Source organism: Manis pentadactyla, chromosome 15, assembly GCF_030020395.1.
Source record: "Manis pentadactyla isolate mManPen7 chromosome 15, mManPen7.hap1, whole genome shotgun sequence".
Lineage (NCBI taxonomy): Eukaryota > Metazoa > Chordata > Mammalia > Pholidota > Manidae > Manis > Manis pentadactyla.
The window spans coordinates 7,223,637-7,250,988 of record NC_080033.1 but is presented as its reverse complement, the minus strand read 5'-3'; the positions used below and the strand labels follow the sequence as shown (position 1 = coordinate 7,250,988).

General features: G+C 44.1%; 2 protein-coding genes across 3 annotated transcripts in view; both read left to right on the top strand.

Moving 5' to 3' along the window:
- The window catches only part of ZNF576 (zinc finger protein 576), a 204,635-nt gene that overhangs the window by 24,616 nt on the left and 152,667 nt on the right, over nucleotides 1–27,352 (top strand). The window lies entirely within an intron of this gene.
- LOC130680896 (zinc finger protein 541-like) lies at nucleotides 219–11,976 on the top strand. The gene is made up of 5 exons (XM_057492624.1): nucleotides 219–434; nucleotides 1,126–1,432; nucleotides 6,791–6,854; nucleotides 11,133–11,275; nucleotides 11,652–11,976. The coding sequence occupies exons 2-5, from the start codon at nucleotides 1,324–1,326 to the stop codon at nucleotides 11,807–11,809; spliced, it is 474 nt and encodes a 157-aa protein (XP_057348607.1). The 5' UTR covers nucleotides 219–434; nucleotides 1,126–1,323; the 3' UTR covers nucleotides 11,810–11,976.

Here is a 27,352-nt window from a genome sequence, read left to right as displayed (position 1 = left end):
TGGTTCCTTGTAGGCTGCCATCTCTTCTCTGTCGGTGTTTGGGTGTCCGGCATGGAGTTTTCCAAGCCTCTGAGACAGGCACTGAGGCCGGAGGTGGAGGCACAGAGCCCCCCAGGAGCCTGGAAACCCTCGGCATGAGCACAGCTCCTCTGGGGAGGCCTGCGTCGGAGCCTGTGGGCCCAGTGAGCCAGCCCCTGGGGAGCACAGCCAAGGTGGGTACTGGTCGGTCCACTTCCTTTCCACTGCTTCCTGCACAACCTGCCAGTGGAAGCCATGGGCAGAGCCCAAACCAAGCGCCACAAAAAATCTCTCCAGAACAGCTTGACTTGCGCGTTCATTCATCCATCTTCCATGCCGGCCCTGTGGGGGCAGTGCTGAGGACACCATGGTAACAGGGACGGCCCCAGCCTGGCGTCCTGGGGCTGCCAGTCCAGGTGAGTAGATGGACCCATGCCAGACAGTGAGGACTCAGACTGGGCTGGGCTGGGAGGGGGAGCAGAGGGACTGAGGGGACACCAGAGACCCCACCTGAGGAGGTCAAGGAGGACTTTCTGGAGGGGGTCAGAGCTGAGATCTGGAGGATGAGGAGCAGTAAGACTGGTAGAAACAGGGGAGATTGTGTGGAGGTGGGTAAGAGATATAAGTTCATGGGATCAGCCATTGCAGCCTGGACTGGAGGGTCCCACCTGGAGAAGCCCCCTCCAGGCCGGGCGACAGGGTTCATAGATCCCCTTGTCCATATCATGGAGCTGTGGTCATTTTTCATCTTGTGGTGCTGTTGCACTGCATCTCCGGCCCCATCTCTAAGTGCCAGTCATTTTAACAAGTTGACGCTGGCCTCATACATCTCTGAAACCCTTTGTATCAGCGCCTCTCCTTGGGGGGGTGTGCACATGAGGAAGCTTCCAGCATCATACATCCATGCCGAGAGTCTGGGGTCTGGCTCGGGCATGGTGGCCCTGCTTGGCCCCCTTGTTGAGGCCAGCTCGGACAGGGGTGTTGGGTGTTACATTTCCCTCTGGCTCCATGGGCAATGCCCTTGCCTATACGCGTGCCCCCTTAAAGACTGAACTGTGCACACGTGGCCTCAAGTCACCCCCTGTGGCTTTGAATTCTCTTCTCCAGGGATAAGACAGAGACAGCGAGGAGAGTAGCCAGCCCAGAAAGCAGAGAAAGTGCCTGCGTACCAAGGCATCGTTCCTGCCTCCTGCTCCTTATGCCTTTGGGGAGCCGGGCCCCGAAGGAGGCCACCAGAGCTGCCTGTGGTTTCCGGTGCTCCTGGTGGACCACTCCCTGCAGGGACTGTTCCAGTGGTCTCCCAATATGCCGCCCCTGGTGCTGAGCCCCATCGGGGAGGGGGTCTGGGCTGTATTTAAACACTGTTCCATGTCCACTCAGGATGATTCTGACAAAGTCATCGGCAGCAAGCTTGGTGAGTGAGGCTCAGGCATGTCATCTCTGACCATCACATGGCAGGCCTGCTATGGGCCAGATGCAACTCGACATGTAGCATTTGATCCAGGGGTTCTCTCTGGCCTTCGGCTGTGTCCAGCCTGGGGGTCCCATGGCTGCTCAGAGGTATCCCAGGACGATGTGGAACCAGCAGCCTTCTAGGTGCTGAGAATTTTACAGGCAGAAGGAAAATATGGAAGCCATTTAGCCTGACAACCCTTCTGTCTGTCCTCTTGAATAATTTTGTTAGCAGCTTTATTGGTACATAATTCACATACCATATGAATCACCTATTTAAAATACAGTGTTTTTTAGTAAATTCATAAACTTGTGCATCCATCGCACCATGTAATTTTAGAGCAATTTCATCACCCCAGAAACAGCACTGTACATTTGCAGTCATACACACCCCACAGCCCCCATCTCCCCAGCCCTGGGCAACCACTGATCATCTCTAATCATCATGGATGCACCTACTCTGGACATTGCATGTAATTGGAATCATACAGTATGTGACATTTGGCGTTTAGTTTATTCATTTAGCATAGTGTTTTCAAAGTTCATCCATGTTACAGCATATACAGTGCTTCAGTCCTTTTTGTGGCTGAATAATATTCCGTTGTGTGGATACACAAAATTTAACCATTTATACCTGATGAGTATTTGGGTTGTTTCCATCTTTTAATTATCATGCATAATGCTGTTATGAACATTCACATACAAGTTTTTGTTGGACAAAGGCTTTCATTTCTCTTGAGCTTATGCCTGGGAGTGGAATTGCTGGGTCACAGGGTAACTATGTTTAACAGTTGAAGGAACTGCCAGACTGTTTTCCAAAATGGCTGAGCCATGGGAATAAATTTCCATGCACATTGCACGCAAGTTCCAATTTTCCACATCCTTGTCAGTGATTCTTTATAAATTATAACTCTCCTAGAGGGCATAAAATATCTTACTGTGGTTTTGATGTGCATTTCTCCTATGGTAATGTTGATATCTTCCGATGTGCTTATTGTCCATTTGTGTATTTTCTCAGAAGAAATGTCTATTTAGATCCTTTGCCCCTTTTTAAAATTGAGTTATTATCTTTGTATTCCTGAGTTGTAAGAGCTCCTTACATATTGTGGATGCAAGCCCCTTATTAGATACATGATTTGGAAATTCTCTCCTGTTTCATGTCTTATCTTTTCATTTTATTTATGGTATTTGTGGTACAAGAGTTTTTATTTTTTGTCACTTGTGCTTTTGGTGTTGTATCTGCAGTTTTGCCTGACCAAAAGTCACAATTGCTTTTTTTAAGTCAGTTAAGAAAAGAGAAGAAATATGCAATTATGCTGACTTTTACTCCTTTCTCTTCAAAGAGTTTTATAATTTTAACTCTTACATTTAGGTCTTTGATTGATTTTAAGTTAACTTTTATATATTATGTGAGGTTGGAGTCTAAATTCATTCCTTTGCGTGTGGATATCAGTTGTTCCAGCACCGTTTGTTAAAGAGATTATTCTTCCCCCTATTGAGCTGGTGTGGCACCTTTGTGGAAAATCAACTGACCATAGTGATTTTAGATTTTTCTTATTTTTTAATACAGACAGTTACAACGATAAGTTCCCTCAGAGCATTGCTTTAGCCACATTCCATAAGTTTTAGTATGTTATATTCTTCTTTCCATTTATCTCAAAGTATTCCCTAATTTCTCTTTTGATTTCTTCTTAAATACACTGATTATTGAGGAGTGTGTTGTTTTATTTCCACATATTTGTGAATTTTCCAAACTGTCTCCTTTTATTGATTTATAATGTAATTGTTTTGTAGTCAGAGAACATGCTTTGTATTAAGTTGTTTCTTTTAAATGTATTGAGACATGTTTTATGGCTAGAATATGTTCTGTCCTGAAGAATATCCTATGTGCACATAAGAATATATTCTACTGATGTTGGGTGGAATGCACTAAAAATGTTCCTATGTCTTGTTTCATTCTGTGTGGTTGTCCTATCCATTACTGCAAGTACTGAAATCTCCAACTATTGTTTTGAATTGTTTATTTCATACTCAGTTTTGTCAGTTTCTGCTTCATGTATTTTTCGACTATGTTTTTAGGTGCATATATGCTTATAATTGTCATATCTTCCTGATGGTGTGATTGTTTTTTCCATGAAGTGACTACAATTTTCTTTATCATCACTGCAATAATTTTATTATTATCTCTGGTTTTTTTTTTTAAAGCCTAATTAGCCTAACATTAGTACCATTCTGCCTCTTTTATGGTTGTTTACTTGGTGTATTTTTTCTGTACTTGTATTTTCAACCTGCTTGTGTTTTTCAAAATAAACCATGTCTCCTATAGATTATATTAGTTGGATCATACATTTTTTATCTAATCTGACGAACTCTGCATTTTGATTGGTTTATTCAATCCAGTGTCACTTAATGTTACATTATTATAGGGAGATTTACATTTGCCATTATGCTTTTGAATGTATGTACCTTGCCTTTTTCTCCTTCTGTTCCTGTATTCTGGCTTTCTTTTATATTAAGTGTTTTCTACTGTAACATTTTAATTCCTTTACTTTTTCATTTTTTTCTTAATCATTCCTTAGTGGTTGCTCTAGGACTTAAAACTACATCTTAACGTTATCAGAATCTGTTCAGATATATAATAACTTACAGTGAAATATAGAAACATTACTCCTATACAGCTCTATTTCTCCTAACGCTTTTTCTCTTATTATGTATATATGTACTTTATATATATATTTCATTTTCTATATGTGTGTGTGTATATACATACAAATCCAGCAATACATTGTTTAGTTCTTACATTATACTATTTTGTATTATATAACAAAAACTGAGAGAATAAAGGGAAGCAAGCATTATTTATACAATTTGTTATGTAACATTTTTAGTTACCATTTCTCATCTCTTCATTTATTTATTTCTGCGGATTGGAGTTACTGTATGGAGTGTTATTTCTCTACTCCAATGCATCTCCCCTCTGTTGTGCTGTTGTTGTCATATATATGTTTATAAATTACAGGCCTATAACACTAATGTTTCATGCACTTACTTTTTAAGTCAAGAAAAGAAAAAATATGCAATTATACTGCCTTTTATAATTACCTACATAAGTAGATTTACCAGTGTTTTGTATTTGTTTGGATTCAGGTTACTATCTAATGTATTTTTTTTCTTTCAGTCTGAAACTTCCTGTAGTATTTATTTTCATTGTGAAGGTGTAATTCACATGTCATACAATTCATCCCTTTAAAGTATACAATACAGCAGTGGTTGGTACATTGTCAGAGCTGTGCAACTGTTGTTACCATCAATTTCCAGATATTTTCATCATGTCCCAAGGAAGCCCTGTGCTCAGCATTCACTGTTGTCCCTCCCCTCCCGACCCTGTCCCCAGCCGTAGGTAACCACGAATCTACTTTCTGTCCTGTAGGCTCGGCTCTTCTGGACAATTCATGTAAGTGGAAATCATACGATCTGTGCTTCTTTGTATCTTCTTTCAGTTAGCATAAAAATGTAGGGTTTCATCCATGTTGTGTATATCAGAACTTCATTTCTTTTCATGCATGGCTGAATAATACTCTACCTTTAATGTTCCGTATAAGACAGGTCTGCAAGTAACAAATTTCCTTGGTTTTTATTGACCTAAGGATGTCTTTTTTCACCTTCATTTTTGAAAGGTAATTTGCTGGATATAAGATTCTTGGTTGACAGTTTTTACATCCAGCAATGAGATCATGTTGTCCCACTGCCTTCCAACTGCTGTCATGTCCGATGAGAAGTCAGCTGTTAATCTTACTGGGGTGTACATCTATATCATGTTATTTTTCTCTTTTTGCTTTCAAAGTCCTTCTCTTTGGCTTTCAGTATTTTGACTATGATGTGCCATATGGAGAGCTCTTTTGTTTATCCTACTTGGAGTTTATAGAGTTTCTTGGATGTATGTATTGTTTTTTCATCACATTTTGGGCATTTTCCACCATGAAATACTTTAAATATTTTCCTGTTCCTTTCTCCATTCCTCCTTGTATTCCCATTACACATGTTGCTGCACTTATTGATGCCCCACATTTCTCTGTGGCTCTTTGTTTTCCTTCACTTTTCTCTCTGTTCTTCAAAATCCATCATCTCCATGGATCTCGCTTTAAGTTGGCTGCTGGTTTCTTCTGCCAGCTCAAATCTACATTTTGCTTATTGTCCTTTCTTAACTCAAAAATTTCCATTTGGTTCTTTTTTTTTTTTTAAACAATTTCTACCTCTTAATAGTATTCTCTCTTTGATGAGCATTTTTCATTGTACCTTCCTTTGGTTCTTTAGGCATGAGAGCTGGGAGGAGAGGGACCCCCTGTGTCCCTGGCTGCACCTCCCTGGAGTAGAGCCCTCCAAGTAGAGCTTCTGAAACACAGTGCATGGGGTTGGTAGGTAAGGGAACAAGTCATGGCTCAGATGCCACAAACTCACTATTCTTACCGACATGTACTCAGTTGTCCTGAATGAATATTTCTTAAAATGCTGTATACCTTTAGGATAACTTCTAGAGACTTTAGCTGCTTTAAAAATAATTTTTACCAGTTAGTTTGTTGTTTTACAATTTGTCTTTCTAGAAGTCCTAGTCCTCTTCCACATGATCTTATTAACAATTTTTGTTGTGCCTAGAAGAGTTAACGTAAGACCTACCGTCTAACAGATGTTTTAAGTATTCAATATAGTACTGTTGGCAGTGCCGTACAGCAGATCTCTAGAGTTTATTCATCTTCCTTAACTGAGACTTTACACTCCTTGTTTAGTAACTCCCCATTTCCCACAACCCTAACCGTGGCCACCACCATTCCACCCTTTGGTTATATGGATTTGACTATTTTACATACTACATGTTAAGTGCATTCATGCAGTATTTCTCTTTCTGTGACTGGCTTATTTCATTTAATGTTCTCAAGGGGTTCATCGATGTTGCATATTGCAAAATTTCCTTTTTTCAAGGCTAAATAGGATTCCATTGTATGTATAATCCACATATTCTTTACCCATTCATATGTCGATGGGCATCTTGGTTGTTTCCACATCTTAGCTATTGTGAATCACGTTGCAGTGAACATGGGAGTGCAGGTGTCTAGTTGAGAGCCCGATTTCAGTCCTTTTGGGTCAATACCCACAAGTGGGGTTGCTGGATCATAGAGTAGTTCTGTTGTTAGTGTTCTGAGGGAGCTCCCGACCTTGCAAGCTTGGAAACCCTACTTTCAGCAGCTCTACAAAAGCAGGTAAAAGGGGATTCTGCATCACTTCCAGTCAGTGTTCTCGATGCTTTCTGTTGTGCGTTTTCTAGATCAAGTGGATGACTCTTCTGGCAGCCATGTTATCAAGGATGACACCAAGCCCCACGTTCGAATGTGAGTTTGAACAGACTTAGAACCTGGGGGTCCTACCAAAGTGAGGATATTCTTACCCTCCTTGTGTTCCCCCACAGCTCCTTCCTCACAGGGGCGTTAGCTCCTCTCTGGGAGAGAAGTGGTAGATTTCTCTGGGTGTATGTGGGAAGTTCCTCCAATGTTCCTTCTTTCTTGGCATCCCATACTTGGGCCCACGGGGACAAATGCCCAGGACCCTGGGGTTATAGGTAGAATTGGTGATGGCACATGTGAGGCTTGAGTATCCATGGAATGTGACTAGAGGGATGTGGCCATGGATGTTGAAGCATGCTAGGTATGAGCATACACCTCCCCTGTCCTGGACCCCTAGAGGGGAACCTGAGGGAGAAACCTGGTGATTAAGAAAATTGGAGGAAGGGAGTGTAGCTGGACGGTATCTAGAATACTTGTCCATGTCTGTCCGGGGTGACAGATACTCAGCAGACGCATCTGGGAGATGACAGACGTTTCCACAGAGCAGGGCTGTGGCCTGAGAGCAGGGCACGTCACACATCTCCGTCTTATTTCCCATCTTAGTCACATGTGTATGTCGTGTGTGGCCTCATTTCAGACGCATCAAGATAGGAAACAAGTTTCAGGCCGAGATCCCTGAGCTCCAGGAGCGCCCTACGACCGAGACCATTGAACATGGAGCTTCTCTGGTCTGGAAGCCATCGGATGGTGTGATGAGAGATCCAGAAACACAGGATAGAGGTGGCTGAGACATGGGGGCCAAATTCCCAAGGGTTCCCCCCTTCCCTCATCTCCAAGGAGTTCCCCCTCCCAGTTCTCACCTGGACCAAGAAGCAGTATCCCTGGGTGGGGTAGCAGGCTGTGGGACCAGGACGTCTCCTCCCGCCTCCTATTCTTCTCATGCAGTAACCACCCAGGTCATCCTGAGCAGGTCCCAGGAGCAGGGTTTCTGCCCTTCCTGCCTGTCCTTCCTGTCACTTACAGTGAAATACGGAAACATTACTTCTATACAGCTCTATTTCTCCGAACCCTTGTGCTCTTATTATTCATATATGTACTTTATATATGTATGTGTATGTGAGTGTGTGTGTATATAAACCCAGCAAAACATCGATTCTTATATCATACAATTTTGTTTTATGTAACAAGAACTGAGAGAATAAGGGAATGCAAGCATTATTTATACAGTTTGTTATGTAACATTTTTCGTTACCGTTTCTCATCTCTTCATTTATTCTTGTGGATTTGAGTTACTGTATGGAGTGCTATTTCTTTACTCCAATGCATCTCCCCTTTGTTGTGCTGTTGTTGTCATATATATGTTTATAAATTACAGGCCTATAACAGTAGTGTTTTATGCAATTTTTAGTTCAATTAAGGAAAGAGAAAAAGTATGCATTTAGACTGACTTTTATAGTTACCTATAGAAGTACATTTACCAGTGTTTTTTGTTTCTTTGTTTGGATTCAGATTACTATCTCATGTCATTTTCTCTTTCAGTCTGAAGAACTTCCTGTAGTATTTATTTTCATTGTGGAGGTGTAATTCACATGCCATACAATTCATCTCCTTAAAATAAACTATACAGTGTTAGTTTGTATTTCACAGAGCTGTGTGTGCCACCATTGCTACCATCAATTTTTGGATATTTTCATCATGCCCAAGGGAGCCCTGTACTCAGCAGTCACTCTTGTCCCTCCCCTCCCGACCCTGTCCCCAGCTGTAGGGAACCACAAATCTACTTTCTGTCCTGTAGGCTCGGCTCTTCTGGACATTTCATATAAGTGGGAATCATACAATGTGTGCTTCTTTGTGTTTTCTTCCAGTTAGCATGAAAACTTAGGGTTTCGCCCATGTTGTGTATATCAGAACTTCATTTCTTTTCATGGCTGAATAATTCTCTCCCTTTAATGTTCCTTGTAAGATATGTCTGCAAGCAACAAGTTTCCTCAGTTTTCATTTACCTAAGGATGTCTTTTTCCACCTTAATTTGTGAAAGGTAATTTGCTGGATATAAGATTCTTGGTTGAGTTTTTACTTCCAGCAATGAGATCATGTTGTCCCACTGCCTTCCAACTGCTGTCACGTCTGATGAGAAGTCAGCTGTTAATCTTACTGGAGTGTACATGTATATCACGTTATTATTCTCTTAGCTCTCATGATCTTTATCTTTGGCTTTCAGTATTTTGCCTATGATGTGCCCAGATTGAGAGCTCTTTGTATTAATGCTACTTGGAGTTTATAGAGTTTCTTGGATGTATGTATTGTTTTTTTTCGTCACATTTTGCGCATTTTCTGCCATTAAATACTTTAAATATTTTTCTGTTCCTTTCTCCACTCCTCCTTGTATTCCCATTGTACGTGTTGCTGCACTTATTGATGCCCCACATTTCTCTGTGGCTCTTCATTTTCCTTCATTCATTTATTTTTCTCTCTGTTCTTCAAAATCCATAATCTCCATGGATCTAGCTTTAAGTTGGCTGCTGGTTACGTCCGCCAGCTCAAATCTACATTTTGGTTATTGTCTCCAAGATTTCCATTTGGTTCGAAAGAAAAACAATTTGTACCTCTTAATAGTATTCTCTCTTTGATGAGCATTTTTCATTGTACCTTTCTTTAGCTCTGTAGGCATGAGAACTGGGAGGAGAGGGACCCCCTGTGTCCCTGGCTGCACCTCCCTGGAGTAGAGCCCTCCAAGTAGAGCTTCTGATAGACAGTGCATGGGGTTGGTAGGTAAGGGAACAAGTCATGGCTCAGATGCCACAAACTCACTATTCTTACCGATATTTACTCTGTTGTGCTGAATGAATATTTCTTAAAATGCTGTATACCTTTAGGATAACTTCTAGAGACTTTAGCTGCTTTAAAAATAATTTGTACCAGTTAATTTGTTGTTTTACTCTTTGTCTTTTCAGTAGTCGTCATCCTCTTCCACATGATCTTCTTAAGAGTTTTTGTTGAGAAGAAAAGAGTTAACATAAGACCTACCCTGTAACAAATGTTTTAAGTGCAGTATAGTATTGTTGGCAGTGCCATACCGCAGATCTCTATACTTTATTCAACTTCCTTAACTGAGACTTTACATTCATTGCTTAGTAACTCCCCATTTCCCACTACCCTTACCCCTGGCCACCACCATTCCACCCTTTGGTTATATGAATTTGAGTATTTTAGATACTATATGTCTAAGTGCTTTCATGCAGTATTTCTCTTTCTGTGACTGGCTTATTTCATTTAATGTCCTCAAGGGCTTCATCCCTGTTGTTGCATATTGCAAAATTTCTTTTTAAGGCTAAATAGGATTCCATTGTATGTATAAATCACGTAATCTTTTCCCATTCATATGTCGATGGGCATATTCGTTGTTTCCACATCTTAGCAATTGTGAATCTCGTTGCAGTGACCATGGGAGTGCAGGTGTCTCTTTGCGAGCCTGATTTCTGTCCTCCTGGGTCAGTACCCATAAGTAGGGTTGCTGGATCATACGGTAGTTCTATTGTTAGTGTTCTGAAGGAGCTCCCTGCCTTGCAATCTTGGAAACCCTGCTTTCAGCTGCTCTACAAAGGCAGGCAGAAGGGGCCCCTGTGTCACTTCTAGTCAGTGTTCTTGAAGCTTTCTGTTGCGTGTTTTCTAGATCAAGTGGATGACTGTTTTGGCATCTGTGCAATCGAGGATAACACCAAGCCCAGCATTAGACCGTGAGTTGGAACAGACTTAGAACTTGGGGGTCCTTCCAACGTGGGGATATTTTTGCCCTCCTTGTATTCCCCCAGAGCTCCTTCCTCACAGGGGGGTTAGCTACTCTGTGGGAGAGAAGTGGTAGATTACTCTGGGTGTATGTGGAAAGTTCCTACAATATTCCTTCTATCTGAGCATCCCATAGTTGGGCCCACTGGGACAAGTGCCCAATCCCCTGGGGATCTAGGTAAAATTGGTGATGGCACATGTGAGACTTGAGTATCCATGGAATGTGACTAGAGGGATGTGGCCATGGGTGTAGAAGCATGCCAGGCATCAGCATACACCTCCCCTGTCCTGGACCCCTAGAGCGGTACCTGAGGGAGAAGCCTGGTGAAAAAGGAAATTGGAGGAAGGGGGTGTAGCTGGACTGTATCTAGAACACTTGTCCATGTCTGTCAGGGGTTACAAATACTCCCCAGATGCATCTGGGAGATGATAGAGGTTTCCAGAGAGCAGGGTTGTGGCCTGAGAGCAGGGCACGTCACACATCTCCGTCTTATTTCCCATCTTAGTCACATGTGTGTCTCGTGTGTGGCCTCATTTCAGACGCATCAGGATAGGAAGCGAGTTTCAGGCCGAGATCCCGGAGCTCCAGGAGCGCCCTACGGCCGAGACCGATGAATATGGAGCTTCTCTGGTCTGGAAGCCATCGGACGATGTGTTGAGCAATCCAGAAACACAGGATAGAGGTGGTTGAGACATGGGGGCCAAATTCCCAAGGGTAACCCCCCTTCCCTCATCTCCAAGGAGTTCCTCCTCCCAGGTCTCACCTGGACCAAGAAGCAGTATCCCTGGGTGGGGTAGCAGGCTGTGGGACCAGGACTTCTCTTCCTGCCCCTCATTCTCCTCATGCAGTAACCATCCAGGCCATCCTGAGCAGGTCCCAGGAACAGGGTTTCTGCCCTTCCTCCCTGTCCTTCCCTTTGCCTGCTTTTCAGGGAGCTGTGAGGGAGACAGGGACAAGGAGCCCCTCGGTGTGCTTTTAGGGACATCTCCTCCCGGCATTCACTGACTCCCTGTGTCTCCCCATTCTCACACTCTTCTGGGGACGTTTGCTGGGAACAGTTACTGAGCTCTGCAAGATGGCGTCCAGCGCGATGCCAGGAGGGGGCACCAACCTGGAGCTCTCTCTGCACTGCCTGCACGAGGCCCAGGGCGACGTCCCGGTGAGCTGGAGGCAGGGGCGGGCTTGGCGGGTCCCTGGGAAGCCCCTGCTCTCCTGAGGCTGGGGATCTGGTTCATGTAATGTGCCATCTGCCGGCTTTGCGGCTCATGAAAACTAAAGAAAGGCCACCCATCCTTCTCCCCAGTGGCTGTGGGGTTGATGTCGTTGTCAGTTGTAGGGCAAGTGTGCAGATGGGGCCCAGTTAGTCAGTTATTTACCTTGGGCAGCAGCAGAGCACCAGGTTCCTCCGAGATCGCAGGGGCAGGGGGAGCGGAGCCCAGTGGACTGACTCAGGTCCTGCACTGATCTGGTTTATCATTGGAGCTTTACCTTTTTTATTAAAAACCCATGTACGAAAACCCCTGATGCAACAAAAATATCTGCTTCCTCCAAGGACCCGCTTCACAATCCTGAAGTTTAGAAAATAAAAGTGCAACTCTGAGTAGTGGAAAGGGGGGTCATGTCACCCGAGTTAGGGCCCGAGGAGTCAGTATTGCCAACTATAGTTTTCCTCAAGTTACAAGGTAGTGGCTGCCACATAGTGGGTGCTCAGCAGAGTAACCAGCACATGTGTATTTGCCCTCATGAGTGTTGTGGCCCTGGGGCAGGGCTGGCTTTGGGGCCCCCCTCGGTCTAATGCTCTGCCTCCACCATTTTTGAAATTAACAAATTTTCAAAAAGTCTGCATTTTCATTTTGCTCTGGGCCCTGCAAGTTCCGTGGCCAGTCCTGATTGGGTTGACACTGTTGAGCAAGACAAAATCCTTCTCCGTGGGGATTGCATTTTCATTTTAGGACAGTCAAAGGGAAATCTGTTTTTAAAAGTTGTTAGTGATTAGTTATATGAAGAAAATAAACTGGGGTGTGGCACAGGCAGGGCTCCTACAAATGCCAGTCCTTGACGAAGGAAGGAGCTGGCACAAGAATAAATCTGCACACTGCTTCCTTCGTCAAGAAAACCCTACTATGAGAAAAACCCCAGCTGCACCCAGTATGCAGTGACGGAGCCGGTATGTCCCCATGCAGTTCGCAGGCTGCGGCCAGTCCACGGCCCCACCACGCTCTGAGTAGCCGTGGAGCGAGGGAGGCTTTAGGGAGGCCTGTAAGTGTTTCTCAAATGAGTGAAAGGATGAAGGCAGGCCTCCACCTCACCTTCCCTCCCTCAGAAAGTAGCCTGCTTTCCTTCCTGCTCCAGGTGGCCCTAGAGACCTTGTTACACGGAGGACCCCAGAAGCCGCTGACTCACCCTCTTGCCAACTATCACTACGCAGGTACTGGAGTGAGGCTGCGGGGGTGGGTGTGCCCGGCTAGTACCCGGGAGCCAGTCGGTCTCGGCGCCAGGCTCTGCTTGTGCCCCTGGGCGTGCTCTTGGGGCCCTCCTTCTCCTGCCTTTCCAGAAGGGCCTTTCCTCTCCAGGAGACCTCAGGGGGTGCCTGTCTCTCCTGGATGGGTCCTCCCTTCCCCCTTCCAGTGGTTCCCTCACCGTCTGTGCCCAGCCAGGAAAGGGATCCCCTGGCCAGGGAGAGGTGAAGGCGGGCTCAGATGCAGTGGCTGAGCACCCCAGCCTGGGAGTCAGGCAACTGGGGGTCCCTGCCTCCCGTTGGCAAGTCTGTTAACCAATGGAAGCCTTGATATTACATCTGTAAAGTGGGGATAGTACTGATCCCAACCTGCTGAGGTTTTTCTAAGGATTGTATGAGACAAAACAGAATTCTTGGCACATACTTGGTACTTGGTAATGACAGCTTTAAAAAGGGCAGGCTGCATTTCAGCCACGGCTGCGGCCGCAGAACTGTCCTTCTCCCTCCTGTTTCTCCGATAGGTTCAGACGTCTGGACCTCCCAGGAGAAGATTCTGTTTAATAAGGCATTCCAGGCTCATAAGAAGAACTTCCACTTGATACACAAGATGGTAAGGTGTACGTGTGGGCTGGTGTAGACAAGGCCTCGACTCACACCGCTGAGCTGAGCTAGAGCTGGAGGGGCTATCGGGGTGACACGCTGTTCACACTGTAAACAGTTGGTAATTTTAAAAAGCCACTGATGTGAACAACTCCAGACAGTACAGAAATGCCATCACGTGCTCAAAGCCCTCCGCACCCATCCCCATCGTCCTACTTCTGAATGATGACCTCTGACTTTGGCTGGGCACCTCAGGCATTTCTTTCCCTGTACAGATCTTACGTGCATATACACATGTATTTAGAAAAGGATGCGATCATACTGCACTTCATGTCTGCTGATGTTTTTTGTTCTTTTAACTTGATAAACACAAAACTGCACGTAACAAAAATGTACTATTTCATGTTTTGACATATTTATACCTGCAAAACCGTCACCATAGTCAAGATAATAAACACATTCATCACCCCCAAAAGTTTCCTTCTCCCCTTGGTAAATTCCTTTTTCCTACCACCCCTGTCCATCCCTAATCACCTCCTTATCTTCTTTCTGTCACTCTAAATTAGTTTGCATTTTCCAGAGTTTTCTATCTGTCCTGCAGCATGTGCACTGCTTGTCTGCCTTGTGTGTCTTCTTACACTCAGCATCATTATTTTGAGGTTCATCCATCTTATTGTGTGAACCCTTTTTCTTGCTGAGGAGTATTACATTGTGTGGACGTAACACAGTACATTTAATCATTCACCTAGATGGACACCTGTGTGGTTTCCAAGTTATCTGCAATTATAAATAAAGCTTCTGTGTACATTCACATTCAAATCTCTACATGAACAAGTACTGTTGGTGGGGGGTAGGGCAGCAAATACTTAGGAAAGGAATGAGTGGCTCACATGGTAGGTGTACATTTAACTTTTCAAGAAAGTTGCAAACTTACGCAAAGGGGCTGTTCCATTTCACATTCCCACCAGCAGGTACAAGAGTTCCAGTTGCTCCACAACATCTCCAGCACTTGATATGGTCGGTTTTTTTAAATCGTAGCCATTCTAATGAGTATGCAGAGGTATCTCACTGCATTTCCCCCTGACTGATGTTGCTGAAGAACTCTTCATGTGCTTGTTTGCTATCTGTGAGCCTTCTTTGATGTCTGTTTGCTTCTTTGCCTTTGTTTTCACTGGGATGTTTGTGTTTTTATTGAGTTGTAGGAGTTCATTATTTGTTCTGGGCACAAGTCTTTTATCCAGATATATGCTTTGCAAGTATTTTCTCCCAATCTGTAGCTTTTTAGTCTTTTAACAGTGTCTTTTGAAGAAAGTTTTAAATTTTAAATTCTATTGATTAATTTTTCTTTCATGGACCATGATTTTGGTGTTGTATCTAAGAAATCTTTGCCTAACCCAAAGTCACAGAGCTTTTCCTCTATGTCTTCTTTGAGAAGCTTTATAGTTTTAGGCTTTACATTTAGATGTACGGTCCTTTCGGGGTTAGTTTTTGTATGTAGTGCATGGTATGGATTGCAGTTCCATCTTTTCCTGTGGATGTTTAGTTGTTCCAGTGCCTTTTGTTGAAGAGGCCATATTTTCTCCACTCAGCTGCCTTTGTACCATGTCAGATAGCAGTTGGCTGTATATGTATGGGTTCTTCTTATATGTATTGTTGGATTCTATTTGTTAAAACTGTCTCTGGAATTTCCCCCGTGTCCCTGGTGGGTACTGGCCTGTAGCTGTCTCTCCTGTGGTGCGTTTGTCTGGCTTTGGGATGGGGGTAGCGCTGACCTTGTAGAATGAGTTCAGAAGTGTTCCCTCCACTTCAATTTTTTTGGGGAAGAGTTTGTTTAGAATTGGATTACTTCTTCCTTCCGTAAATATTTGGGCCTGCAGCTTTCTTTGTGGGGAGGTTTTGAAGTGCAAATTCAACTTATTTAATAGATATATGGCTACTCAGGTTATCAATGTCCTTTTGAGTGAACCTGGGTAGTTTTTATCTTTCAAGGACTTTTGTACATTTCTTCTAAGTTGTCTGATGTATTAGCATAAAGTTGTTTATTATATTCTTATATTCTCCTTTTTGAATTTATAGACTATAGTGATAGCCCCTCTCTCATTCCTGGTATTGGTAATATATCTTTTTATTCTGATCTGACTAAAGGCTTATCAATTTTACTGATTTTCTCAAAAAACCAGTTTTGGCTTCCTGGTTTTTCTCTATTTGGTTTATTTATTCTGCAGTTTCTTCTGTTTGCTTTGTGTTTAAATTGCTCTTCTTTTACTAGTTTCTGAAAATGGAAGCTGAGCTCATTGATTTCAGACCTTTCTTCCTCCCAAACATGGGTTTGTAGTGCTGTAAGTTTCCCTCAAAGTACTTCTTTGATAAGTTTTCTTATTTTGGGTTTTCATTTTTATTCAATTCAAAATACTTTTTCATCTCCCTTTTGATTTATTTTTTGAAGTATGAATATTTAGAAGTGTGTTAGTCTCCAAATATTTGAGGATTTTGCATAGTTCTTCAGTTAACTGATTTTTCAGTTAATGCCATTGTGACCAGAGAAATACTTTGCATGACTTGAATCCTTTTAAATTTATTGACCCTTTTTTATAGTCCAGAACATGGTCTATCTCTTGGTAAGTGTTCTTCGTGCACTTGAAGGAGGTGTACCTGCTGTGTGTGAGTGGAGCTCTGTAAATGAGAGTTCGTTGTGGCTCAGAGTGTGGTTTAGGTCTTCCACCCCTTTACTGTCTAATTGTTCCAGCAATTGTTGAGAATGGGATATTAAAATGTTTTCCTATAATGTGGGTCTATTTTTCCCCAAAGTTCTATAATTTTTTGCTTCATATATTTTGAAGCCCTGATGTAGACATATGAACTTTTAGGATTCTTATGTCTTCTTGATTAATTGGCCCTTTTATCATTATGAAATTATTTACTTTATCTCTGGAAGTACTATTTGCTCTGAAATCTACTTTTTTCTGATATTAGTATATCCAACCTCTCCAGCTTTCTTAAAAATGGGTGCTAGCATGCTATATCATTTTTTTTCATCTCACTTTTAAACTATTTAGCCTTTACAGCTAAAGTGTGTTCTTATAAATAACATGTGTTCGGTGTTGCTTTTTTATTTCCTATTAAATATTCAGCCTTTTAAATTAGGGTGTTTAGAACATTCACATTTAATGTTGTTATTGAATGGTTAGGTTTAAGTCCATCATCTTGCTATTTGTTTTCTATTTGTCCCATCTGTTGTTCGTTTCCCCTTTCCACTTTTTCTGCCTTCTTTTGGCAGAAAAAATTAATGTAGTAAATTGTAGGATTCTGTTTTATCTCCTTTGTCAGCTTGTTGGCTATAACTGTATTTTATTATTTTGGTGGTTGCTTTAGGGTTAATAGTATGCATCATTAACTTACCACAGTCTCCCTTCAAGTGATTTGATAGCATTTCATGTGCAGAATGAAAACCTTCCAGTAGTGTACTTACATTTCTCCTCCTGGCCTTTATACAATTGTTGTTATGCATTTCATTTTACATATGTTGTAAACCCCACTATACATTGTTGATATTTTTGTTTAAATGGTAAATTATTTGTAGATAGCTTTAAATAATAAAATGTCTTATATAGTTACCCATGTACTTACATTTTCATTGCTCCGCATTCCTTTATGTAGATGCATATTTCCATCTGGTATCATTTTCCAGAAGGAAATAAATGTAAGTCATTTAACATTTCTTAAAGTGCAGATTTGCCAATAATGAATTTTTCCAGCTTCTGTATAGCTAAAAAAGAACCTTTATTTGACCTTCATTTCTGAAAGACATCTTTGTTAAGTGTGGAATTCTAGCTTGGCAGGTCTTTTCTCTGTAATTTAAAGAGGTAATTTACTTTCTTCTGGCTTTTATTATTTTTCATAAGAAATCTCCAGATTTCTGTGTCTTTGGTCCTCTGCATATAACATGTCTTCTTTTTTTCTGGCTGGATATTTGTCAGAATTTCTCTTTATCACTGGCTTTGAGCAATTTTATTATGATGGGCTTTGGTGTGCTTTCTTCATTTTTCTTTCTTGTGCTTGCAGTTTGTTGAGCTTCTTGTATCTGTGGGTTTATAGTTTTCCTTACATTTGGGGAAACTCAGTCTTGTTTCTTCAAACATTTCTTGCATCCCCCCTTCTCCTTTGAGGGCTCCACTGAGTGGGTGCTGGGCTTCCTGCAGTTGTCCAGGAGTCACCGATGCTCTTTTCATTTCGACTGATTCTTCTTTTCTCTGTGTGTTTCATTTTGGATGATTTTTATTGCTATATTTCCAAGTTCAGTAATCCTTTCTTCTGCAGTATCTAATCTGCAGTGTAGTTTTCATCTCAGACATTGTAATTTTAATCTCTAGGAGTTCTTTTTGGGTCTCATTAGTGTCCCAGGTCTCTACTTAACTTTTTCAACATATAATGTACAATTATACTGACTTTTAGTGCCCTTTCCTGCTAATTCTAACATCTGTGTCCATTCTGGGTTGATTTTGATGGATTGATTTTTTTCCCATTATATGTCATATTTTCCTGCTTTCTATGCCTGGTAATTTTTCAGTGGATTCCTGGCATTGTGAATTATAGCTTGTTGAGTGCTGAATATTTTTGTATTCTTAGTAAGTATTCTTGAACTTTGTTCTGATACATGGTTACTTGAAAACAGCTTGTTCCTTTTGGGTACTGGTTTCGGATTTGTTTAACTTGGACCATTTTTGTCTAAGGCTAATTATTCCTCATTACGGAGGCAAAACCCTCCTCATTTCTCTATCAATGTCCCATGAACTATGAGTTTTTTCCCACCCCATTGGGTGGAAACCAGGTGCTATTCCTGGCCCTGTGTGAGGTACCTTTTCATCTAATTCTTTCAGGTGGTTCTTTACCCAGTTTTGGGCCACCTCATACTCACATGCTGATTAGCACATTGCTGAATGCTGGAGGGGAGCGCCCCCCAGATCTCTGGAATTTTCCTCTGAGCAGCTCTTCCCTGTCCTGCTTTGTCCTGTGAACTCTCACCGCCTTGTTCTCCCAGAATCCCCCCTCCCATCTCAGCTCAGGAAGTCCACCGGGCTCTGCCCAGATCCCTCTCCTCAGGCCATGGCCTGGAAACTCTCCCAAGGTGTAGTGTGTTGGCACAGTGGGGGCTTATTTTCTGTCTCTCAGAAAGACTTGTTCTTGGCTTGCCTAGCATCTTAGCAAACATTATTTCAGACATTTTGACTGTTTCTTCTCATTGTTTTGAATGGGAAGGTCAGTGTAGCTCCTGTTGCTCCATCTTGTTTGGAAGCAGAAGTCCAACTTCTTTTTTTTTCTTCTAACCGAGTGATATTTCTTAGGCAGAGGATTTACTACTCTGGATCCTAGTCTTTGAAGATATACAGAGCAGAAAAAATTTCACATGGAGAAAGTATTTTCTGAAGTGAGCCCCACATCTTAACTGCCCAATTTAATTTTCCTGAGAAATCATCTTCCTAGAGCAATTAAACTTTCCTGTTCCGTTTTGTTTTTACAGAAGTTGTTATTAATGGAGTCCATTCTTAGTGGGGTGAGAGCACATGTTGGAGTCTGAATGCCCAAGGATCTGACTGTGCCCTCAAAACCCCCTCCTCTCGTGGACTGCCTACCTCTGCACTGCAGGGCGCTGCCTGGCTGTTGCAAAGGCTTTGTGGTACCTGCTGATGAGGGCATCCCGCTGCAGGGAGTCCCAAGTGGTAAATGCATAGCCATTAGGCCTGATGTCACAGTGAGCGCCTGTGTAGGGAGCCCTCGTGTACACCTTCCCGTAGGGAGGGACTCCCGGGATTGACTTGGGGCTCAAAGAGCATGCAGAGCTTGGATGGTGCTGGCTATGGTGGCTTCACCCTGATCCCCTCATCACCAGCAGGACTCTGTGCTTCTGTGCTCCTTGTAGCACAGGGTTGTGCCAAGCCCAAGAGGAGAGACATTCCAGGAGAGCTTTCAGAAAGTGCCTAGCCCCATGGCGAGGGGGCGTGTGAGGCAGTGCTCAAAGCCCGCTGCTGTTTTCTTTCACCAGCTCCAGACAAAGACAGTGGCCCAGTGTGTAGAGTATTACTACACCTGGAAAAGAAAGATCAGGTTTGCCTATGTTCGGGCCCCAGGCCTGGGAAATGAGGTCAAAAGAAAGCTGGACGAGGCAGACAGAACAGAAACAAAGGTAGGGGATTCTGGGGCAAGGGGGTCTCACTGGAGTTCAGTGCTGGTCTGGATAGCTACTGATCACCCAGGTTGGGGTGGGAAAGGGTGCCCCTACAGAGGAGAGCATTTCCCTTAGAAGGGTGGAAGGTCGGCACCCTGATGTCATTTCTGCCCCTTCTACAGGCCACTTGCACTCCTCAGAAGAGACCCAAAGGTTGTCCAACCCCTGAGTTGAAGATGAAGACCAAGAGATGCAGGGGAGAATCCGTCAACGCAAGCCCAAATGCTGGTCCCAAGCAGACCCCTGAGCCTCCGGGGAGCGTACAGGGCCGAGGCACTTTTCCCTGCAGAGAGTGTGAGAGGTGGGCACCAGCCCTGTCCCCGGATGCACCCGCACAGCCTGCCCTTTGTCCCTTTGGGCCCTCGGCCCACCTTCCCCTTGCTCTGACCCGTGTCCTCTGCTGACTCTGCAGGGTGTTTGACAAGATCCAGAGTCGAAATGCCCACATGAGGCAGCACCGGCTTCAGGACCCCATGGAACAAACTGTAAGGGCGGAGAGACCAGCAAAGGCCTTCCTGCTCCAAGAGGAGGAGAAGGAGGAGGAAGGGGAGATGGGGGCTGACATGGGCCCCTTGCAGGGGTGATTTGGGCCGTGAGCCGGGGCCAGGCAGCACGTCATCGGGATGAGGACCTCGGGCCGTCACCTCTCCCTTCAGCCTCCCCGAGGTGTTCGGGGCATCCCTCTGCCTCCACCCCCACCCCCCTGCTCCCCACTGACCAGCCCAGCTTGCAAACACAGCGGGCATTGGCCATCAACAGGCAGAGCGCCGCCATCGTCGGACACTGTGACATCCTTGCCAGCTGGTGCCAGAGGCTCCGTTCTCTTTAGGTCAATAGTCTCTCCCCTTCTATTCTCCGGAGCAGGGGGCCTTGTGTGGGGAAACATGTTAGATCTGAGTCCTCACCAATCTTCGCCTCAATTTTGGGGTTTCGTTACATCTGTTAGAGAAGGCCGAGGCGTGGACACCCAGTGGGAAAATACTTCTGGATCTCCCAACATGTCAGACTCCTCATCAGGAGACCGTGCCCTCTGCATTTAGCCCCTAGTATGGCAATGACTTTGTACATTCTTAAGTTTTTTTTGTACAAGTCAATTTGTAAATCTTATTAAATTGTGTTGTTAAGCAGCTATCTTCTGGCTTCTCTGGCCTGTTGAGCCAACAAAGGCTTTAGGGCTCCTGCCACTCACCAGCGCCACAGAAACGAGTGAGCTTAGTCTCCACCCTGGAGGGGGCAGGTCCCCATACATTCCGGGAGCCGGCCCTTAGGTGCCCACTGCAGTGTGTGTCAGCGCCCAGTCCATGCAGCGGGCACAGCGACACAGGAGGGACCCAGGTGCTCCCCTCAGGGAGCTCACATTTTAGGAGCAGGAGAGCAGCAGGAATAAATAAGCAAAGAGGTGGTCTTAGCTATTGCTTTGGGCCATAAGGACAGAAGAGTCAGCAGCGTAGTGACCAGCAGTCAGGACATGACGGGGGTTCCACTGTGTCCGGGGTGAAGTCAGGGTCTCCCAGCAGCGGTCAGCTCAGCATGCGGATCGCAGCGGGGACGAGGATCACCTCCTCCTGCCCTGAGGTCCAAACCAGAGGGCACAGGAAAGAGCATGTTCCTCCCTCCTTCGTCTTGTCCCTTTTTAAGAGCGGGGAGAGCTTGTAACGGTCTCCAGAAGAATGCCTCTGGGTCCATTGGTCAGGACTGGGACCCATGCTTTTTCTAAACTGATCCCTGGCAGTAGGAAGGGCTGTGGCCGCCGTCATCCCGATATCCAAGGTCTCCTCAGGACGGGGGAAACCAGCATCTTCGCTCAGGTTTCCTGCCACCTGACCGAAGCGGAAATTCTTTCTGCCAGGAAAAGAAGAGGAGGCATGAGTGGCTACTGGGTCAGCAGCCCTTGCGTCCACCACAAGGTGACAGGAGGAAAATAAGGCAGGGGCTCAAATCCTAAAGAGTGACCAGGGTGTGGCCGATGGCGTTAGGGGGACGGCCAGGGCAGGCCACCCGGAGGAGGCTGCTGAGGCCACGGTCTGGATTCCAGGCCCCGGCATGGCAAGTGCTGACTCTGCCACGGGAACTAGCGGAGGGTTAAAAGCTCTGTGGCTGCTGTGCCGAGGTTGCAGGAGGCAAGACGGCAAGCCTGGAGAGGTGACAGAGGCTCTCAGAGACGACGGTGGCCTGGGCTGGGTAGCCGTAAAGAGGGACAGAAACTCAGGGATTAGGGATGCGCCTCAGACTTACTGATGGGTCACGCTGTGAGAAACCCACTCACTGGTCCAAACTCAGTAAGTGGACACGGAGAGAAAGAGGGCAGCGGAGCGAGGCTTTAATGTCGGTCTTGCAGGATTGGGAGTCTGGTGGGCAGGCACCCCTGGGGAGTTTGGCCCCAGTGATTTACCTCCTAGTGCGCGAGTCCCTGCCCTGGTTCCTCGTTGGCTGAGTACTGCAGGGTTCACATTCTTTCCCCGACGTCGCCTAAGCCAGTTGCATCTTTCCTATTGGTACATTTAAAAACCTCGACCAGGTAGCGCCAGGCCCTTATCAGTTCCCACCCGACTCTCAGCCTGAGCAGCTTCCACCGCGGGGCCCTTTGTTAATACCTCGCTGTGAAAATGCTTTAAACCTCCTGGTGGGAGTAAATCACATTTAGGTTTTATGCTGTTTTCTGACAGCTGTGACAGTGTCTCAGGCTTTCCTTGTTTCGGATGCCTTGACGGCTTTGAGACATCCTGGTCAGGTATTTTGGAGATTGTGCCTCAGTTGGAATTGTGTGTTTTTCTCATGATTAAACTGGAAGACCATAGAGGTGAAGGATCACTGTCATCACGTGTTATCAAGGGTGCATGTATCAATGTGGTGATTCATCCCTGCTGGTGTGAGCCTCAGCCACGGGGCTGGCGACGCTTGTCAGGTTTTTCCACCCTCAACTCAGTCTTCCTCCCCATACTGTACAGGAAGCCACTTAAGGAGGAAGGAGTTGTGCTCCACCTTCTGTATTATTTTGCTGTTAATATACAATCACATGAGCAACATTGTGGTTACTAGATTCCCCCCTGTGGGATTGATGGGGTTGATACATAATTCAAGTAAGGTAGAAATCGAATGTATGAGCACACATGACTTGACTGTTTTTCCCACACACTCTGTCGATGTGTAATCAAGGACTGAGTGATGGGAACCAAAGCAGTTCTCATGGCTCGGAGCCATCTTCACACAGTTTGGTATCCTTGAGAAGCGTCGCGACCTTGGGCTAGACTCAAGGCCGGATAATGATGTTTGAGTTCATTGTAAGTTCATTTGCTCAGTAAACATGAGGAGTGTCTTCTCAGCATTGCTCTTGAGCTTTTATGCCTTGAGCCCCCTGGCTGACCCTTTCAGGTCTTCAACAACTCATCCCATCTCCTCTCTTGTCTGGGGCTTAGAGGCAGGGAGGGGATGGGCAAGTGGCACCCGAACAGGGACCGTTGAAACTCAGAGCAGGGAAGCTCCGCTCGGGCGATCCTTGACAAGCAGAGCGGGCAGCTCCGAAGATCGTCGATCCGGTAAGACTCCCGAGAAATCGCGCATAGGGACAGGATCGAGACGTCAGGACACTATAATGGGCCAAACAGACCAAAGCAGCTAACCGGAGGACTATTTAAAATTACTCTGTGCCCTCCTAAAAACATCAGGAGTGAAAACTTCTAAGAAGGATTTTGCCCAATTGCATAAATACATTAAAAAATATTGTTATTGGTTGCCACCGCAGGGAACCCTCAAACTAATTGGGCTAATGTTATGCGAGATCTTAAGAAAGCTCATGGACAGGGCGATGCTATTCCTTTGCCTATCTAGTCTTTATGTAACTTGATCACTCTTGCTTTGCAACCTTTACAAACTCCCCCTTTTTAGGGGCTCGCCTGGGATAACCTCAGAGGTGAGTATCAGCATCCAAGCCTGCCTTTTCTTTCACTGTCCTTATAGAAGGAAGCCATCTGTGGCACACATCGGGCGCTCGTCAGCCACTTAAATGGGACGAGCCTGGCTGCTGATGTCAAAGTCTCGAGCCACAGTTTCCCCTGCATCTCCCTCAGTGGATCCCCTGTCTCCCTTGGGAGCCGGGAATGTCAGCTGAGTGGAGGCCAGGATTCCCTTTCAGAGGCATCTCCTTGGATGCGAGGGACCGAGCAAGGCCGTGGGCAACTGCGAGACTCTAGGCTGAGGCTGCACTTCAGCGGCTTCTGAAAGGCCCGCGTCTCTGGAATCAGACCCCGACAGCCCGACTGGGTATCCGTGAGGAGCGCCTCTCTCTCTCTGTCTCTGACTTCCAGCCTGCTTCAGCCTGCCCTGGCCTCTGAGTGAGGCAGGGGGTGTCCCTAACTCTCTTCTAGCTTCATCAATCTCACGGAACCTGATGCTCACGCCCACAAGGTAGGAGACCCATGCTTCGCTCTTATTCCTGACTTACTGCTGCACTCTTTATCTCATAAAATGTGTCTGGGCACCCGTTAGCCACTTAAAAGACGATTAGTGGCGGCTGCCAGTCTTAAGTCCCAGGTGAAAGGTTTCCCGGTGTCTGCCGCTCCTTGATCCCCCGCCTCTGGACCGACGGGAATGTCGGGGAGTGGCTGAGCCGATTTCCTACTTTCCTATCCTAATCTGCGGACTCCGAGGGCTGACTGGATCAGTAGACCGTGGTCCTTAGATCTCAGCTCCGGCTGATTGATCCTGTGGCGCTGAGTGAACCTCCAGCTAGGCTGCTGCCTATGCGAAAGATGCAGATGATCCCGACTTCTTATCTCACAGATCAGATTTCTTACAGTAGGTGAATAGCAGGGTAATTCTCAAGCAGTGAGAGAAACTGGTGTTTAAGGGTATAAACCCCACCATAAATGTCCGTAACAGTCTCTGAATTTTATCTCTCCCTTTGCAAGGGTTCCTCTGCTCCCTTTCAAAGCACTCCTTTTAGGCCTGCGCCACTTTTTCCTGTGTAATGTAATGTAAATGGCGTCTGTAAAGCCATCAAGCTGAAAGGTCAAACCAACAAGTAAATAGCTCTATTCTGTTAACTCCTTTCCCTAGAGGCAGTCGTCCTGGAGCTAAGCATTTCCTTGTCTGCAGCCCCAGGGAAGCGAAACAAGCCTGTGACTCAGATCAAGACTCTAAGCAGTGAAGAAAAGTCACACAGTCCCTGCACTTACCAGACAGGCAGGGGCCTCTCGAGGAAGGACTAAAGCTCAGGCAGAGGAAACTAGGAAAACTAACTGAGAGTAATTCAATCCCTACACTCTAAGAAAGAAGTGTCTTATCTTCTGCACATAAACCTGGCCTCAACACAAACACTCTGATTAGAGAGGCTTGGCCCCTGAAAGAAGTATGCGATATAATGTTATGCAGCTAAATATATTTTGCCACAAGGAAAATAGTGAAAAGTCCCGTGCACTACTACAATATGGAAGTAGTTATCTAAATTCCTTTAGTGAAAATCTATTCTACTTACTGGTTCATCATTATCTTTGAAAATTGGGAAGTCTTAAACTAGACTCCCTGAGGTAGAAGAAATTTATCTTTTACAACACAGCCTGGCTTTAAATGACTGCTGCTAGAATTGTACTTGCATTTCATTTCCAGCCCCCTGGACACACACAGTCCGTATCAGTTCAGAGCCTTCATCGGCACTGTTAGTCTGGGGCCATCTAAACCTTAACCCAGTTACGTAAACTGCTCGCCCTTAGAGTGTATTCTTGAAAACTGAAGTACTTTAATCAAGTAAGCTAAAAAGAAAGAAGGCAATTGAATATTAGTAACTCAAATCTTTAATCAGTTTGTGTATATGTTTTTGTATGAAAAGTGTTGCTAACTGTAGTCATTATGTCTCAGTCTGTATGTTTGTGTGTCTAAGCGTGTAAATGAAAAATACTTCCTACCTCCGGATGGTATTAATAAAAATTAATTTAAAGACAAGCGCTTGTGAACATTGAGCATTCTAAAACTTCCAGAAAATCTAATAAAAAATGTTAAGCATTAAAGCTAATTTAAGTTTAAGTGAAACGGACATGTCCTTATAGTTAACAACTGCCAAAGTTTACTTAAAGTCATTTAAGTTGATGTTACCTGTTAAATATTTCAAGAAGATGCTTAAAGAAAAGCTTGACTTTGATGTTTGGTAAAAGTTTTATAAGTAATCTGGCATGGTTGCTAAAAATAAGTAAACAAGTATAGCAAATAAACATCTTAATAATAATACTGTATTAATGTATAACAGTGTATATATCTGCAAAAAGTTAGAATTTTTGTGGCAACCAAAATTCTTAAAGTTTGCTAAGTTATATAGACATATTTTATGCTTAATGAGAAATTGTGCTGTAAGGCACATTTCCAAAAATGATAAAATATGTTCATAGATGTATCAATCTGAAGAATGCTGGTGTAACAGTTTACAGTGGCCTGTTTTTCAGTGTTTACTGAAGGTTAAGGTAACAAATGGTTTTAAGTTCTAATGAAAACTACTTAATATAATAAGGAAAACATTTCTGGATGCTAAAAGATGTATATTTTAATAAGAGAAGGTATAAGGAATAGAAATGCATTGTATTGAAAGTAAAAGAAGATAACTATTCAAAAGTACAGCTGTTTGTTTAAAGACAGTGAAGACTGAATGTAAAAGTTGTAAAAAGTATAAAAAATTGATATAGTCATGCTATGTGAAATTAAAGCAAATAAATCTTGATATCAAGTACACAGCAAGACTAGAATTTTTGTTTGTTAAAAGAACAAAAGTTTCTTACTCTACCTTTAATGTTGAAAGATTGTAAAGTTTTCTGATTATTAAAACAGTTTCTTATGCTTAAAGTCTCAATGAATTGTCTGAGTATTTAAGAAAATGAGATCTTAATATTAAAAAGACTAAGCTAAGTGTTGTTAACTGTGTAACCTTCTGCATTTGCTTTTAAACTTTCTTATTATCATTCTGGTTAAATAGTAAGTGTTATTTAATAACTATAATTCTATTTAGGCAAGTGCCTTAAAAACTTTTGACAACTTCCCAAGACCAAATTTAGAAAAGTGTTTTTACCTCTAATTAACTCTGATATTTTCCAGAGGGCCCCTGGAACATGTCAGAGGAATTTCTTCTCATTAAGGAAAATATTTGACTAATTTGGCTTATTTACCCGATATATATTTACCTGGAGAGCCCTGCCAAAGGGAATAATGCCAAACTTTATTACTGAATGTTTCATGTCACAGAAATACCGCGCTTCCCCCCGAGACGCTCACTCCTGATGCCCAGTTACATTCACCTGTTAGCACGGCTATGATCACTGGCTGTGTGTGTATTGATTGTACTCATGTGCCCTCTCACTGTAATTCTACAATCAATGTAAAATGGTCTTCTGGATATAGACTTCCAAATGGTTGGGTATTTTTGTGTAATGACAAAACATATCAAGCCCTTTCTTCACACTATTGAGGTGTTTGTGGGGTGGAACGCATTCTTCCTGATC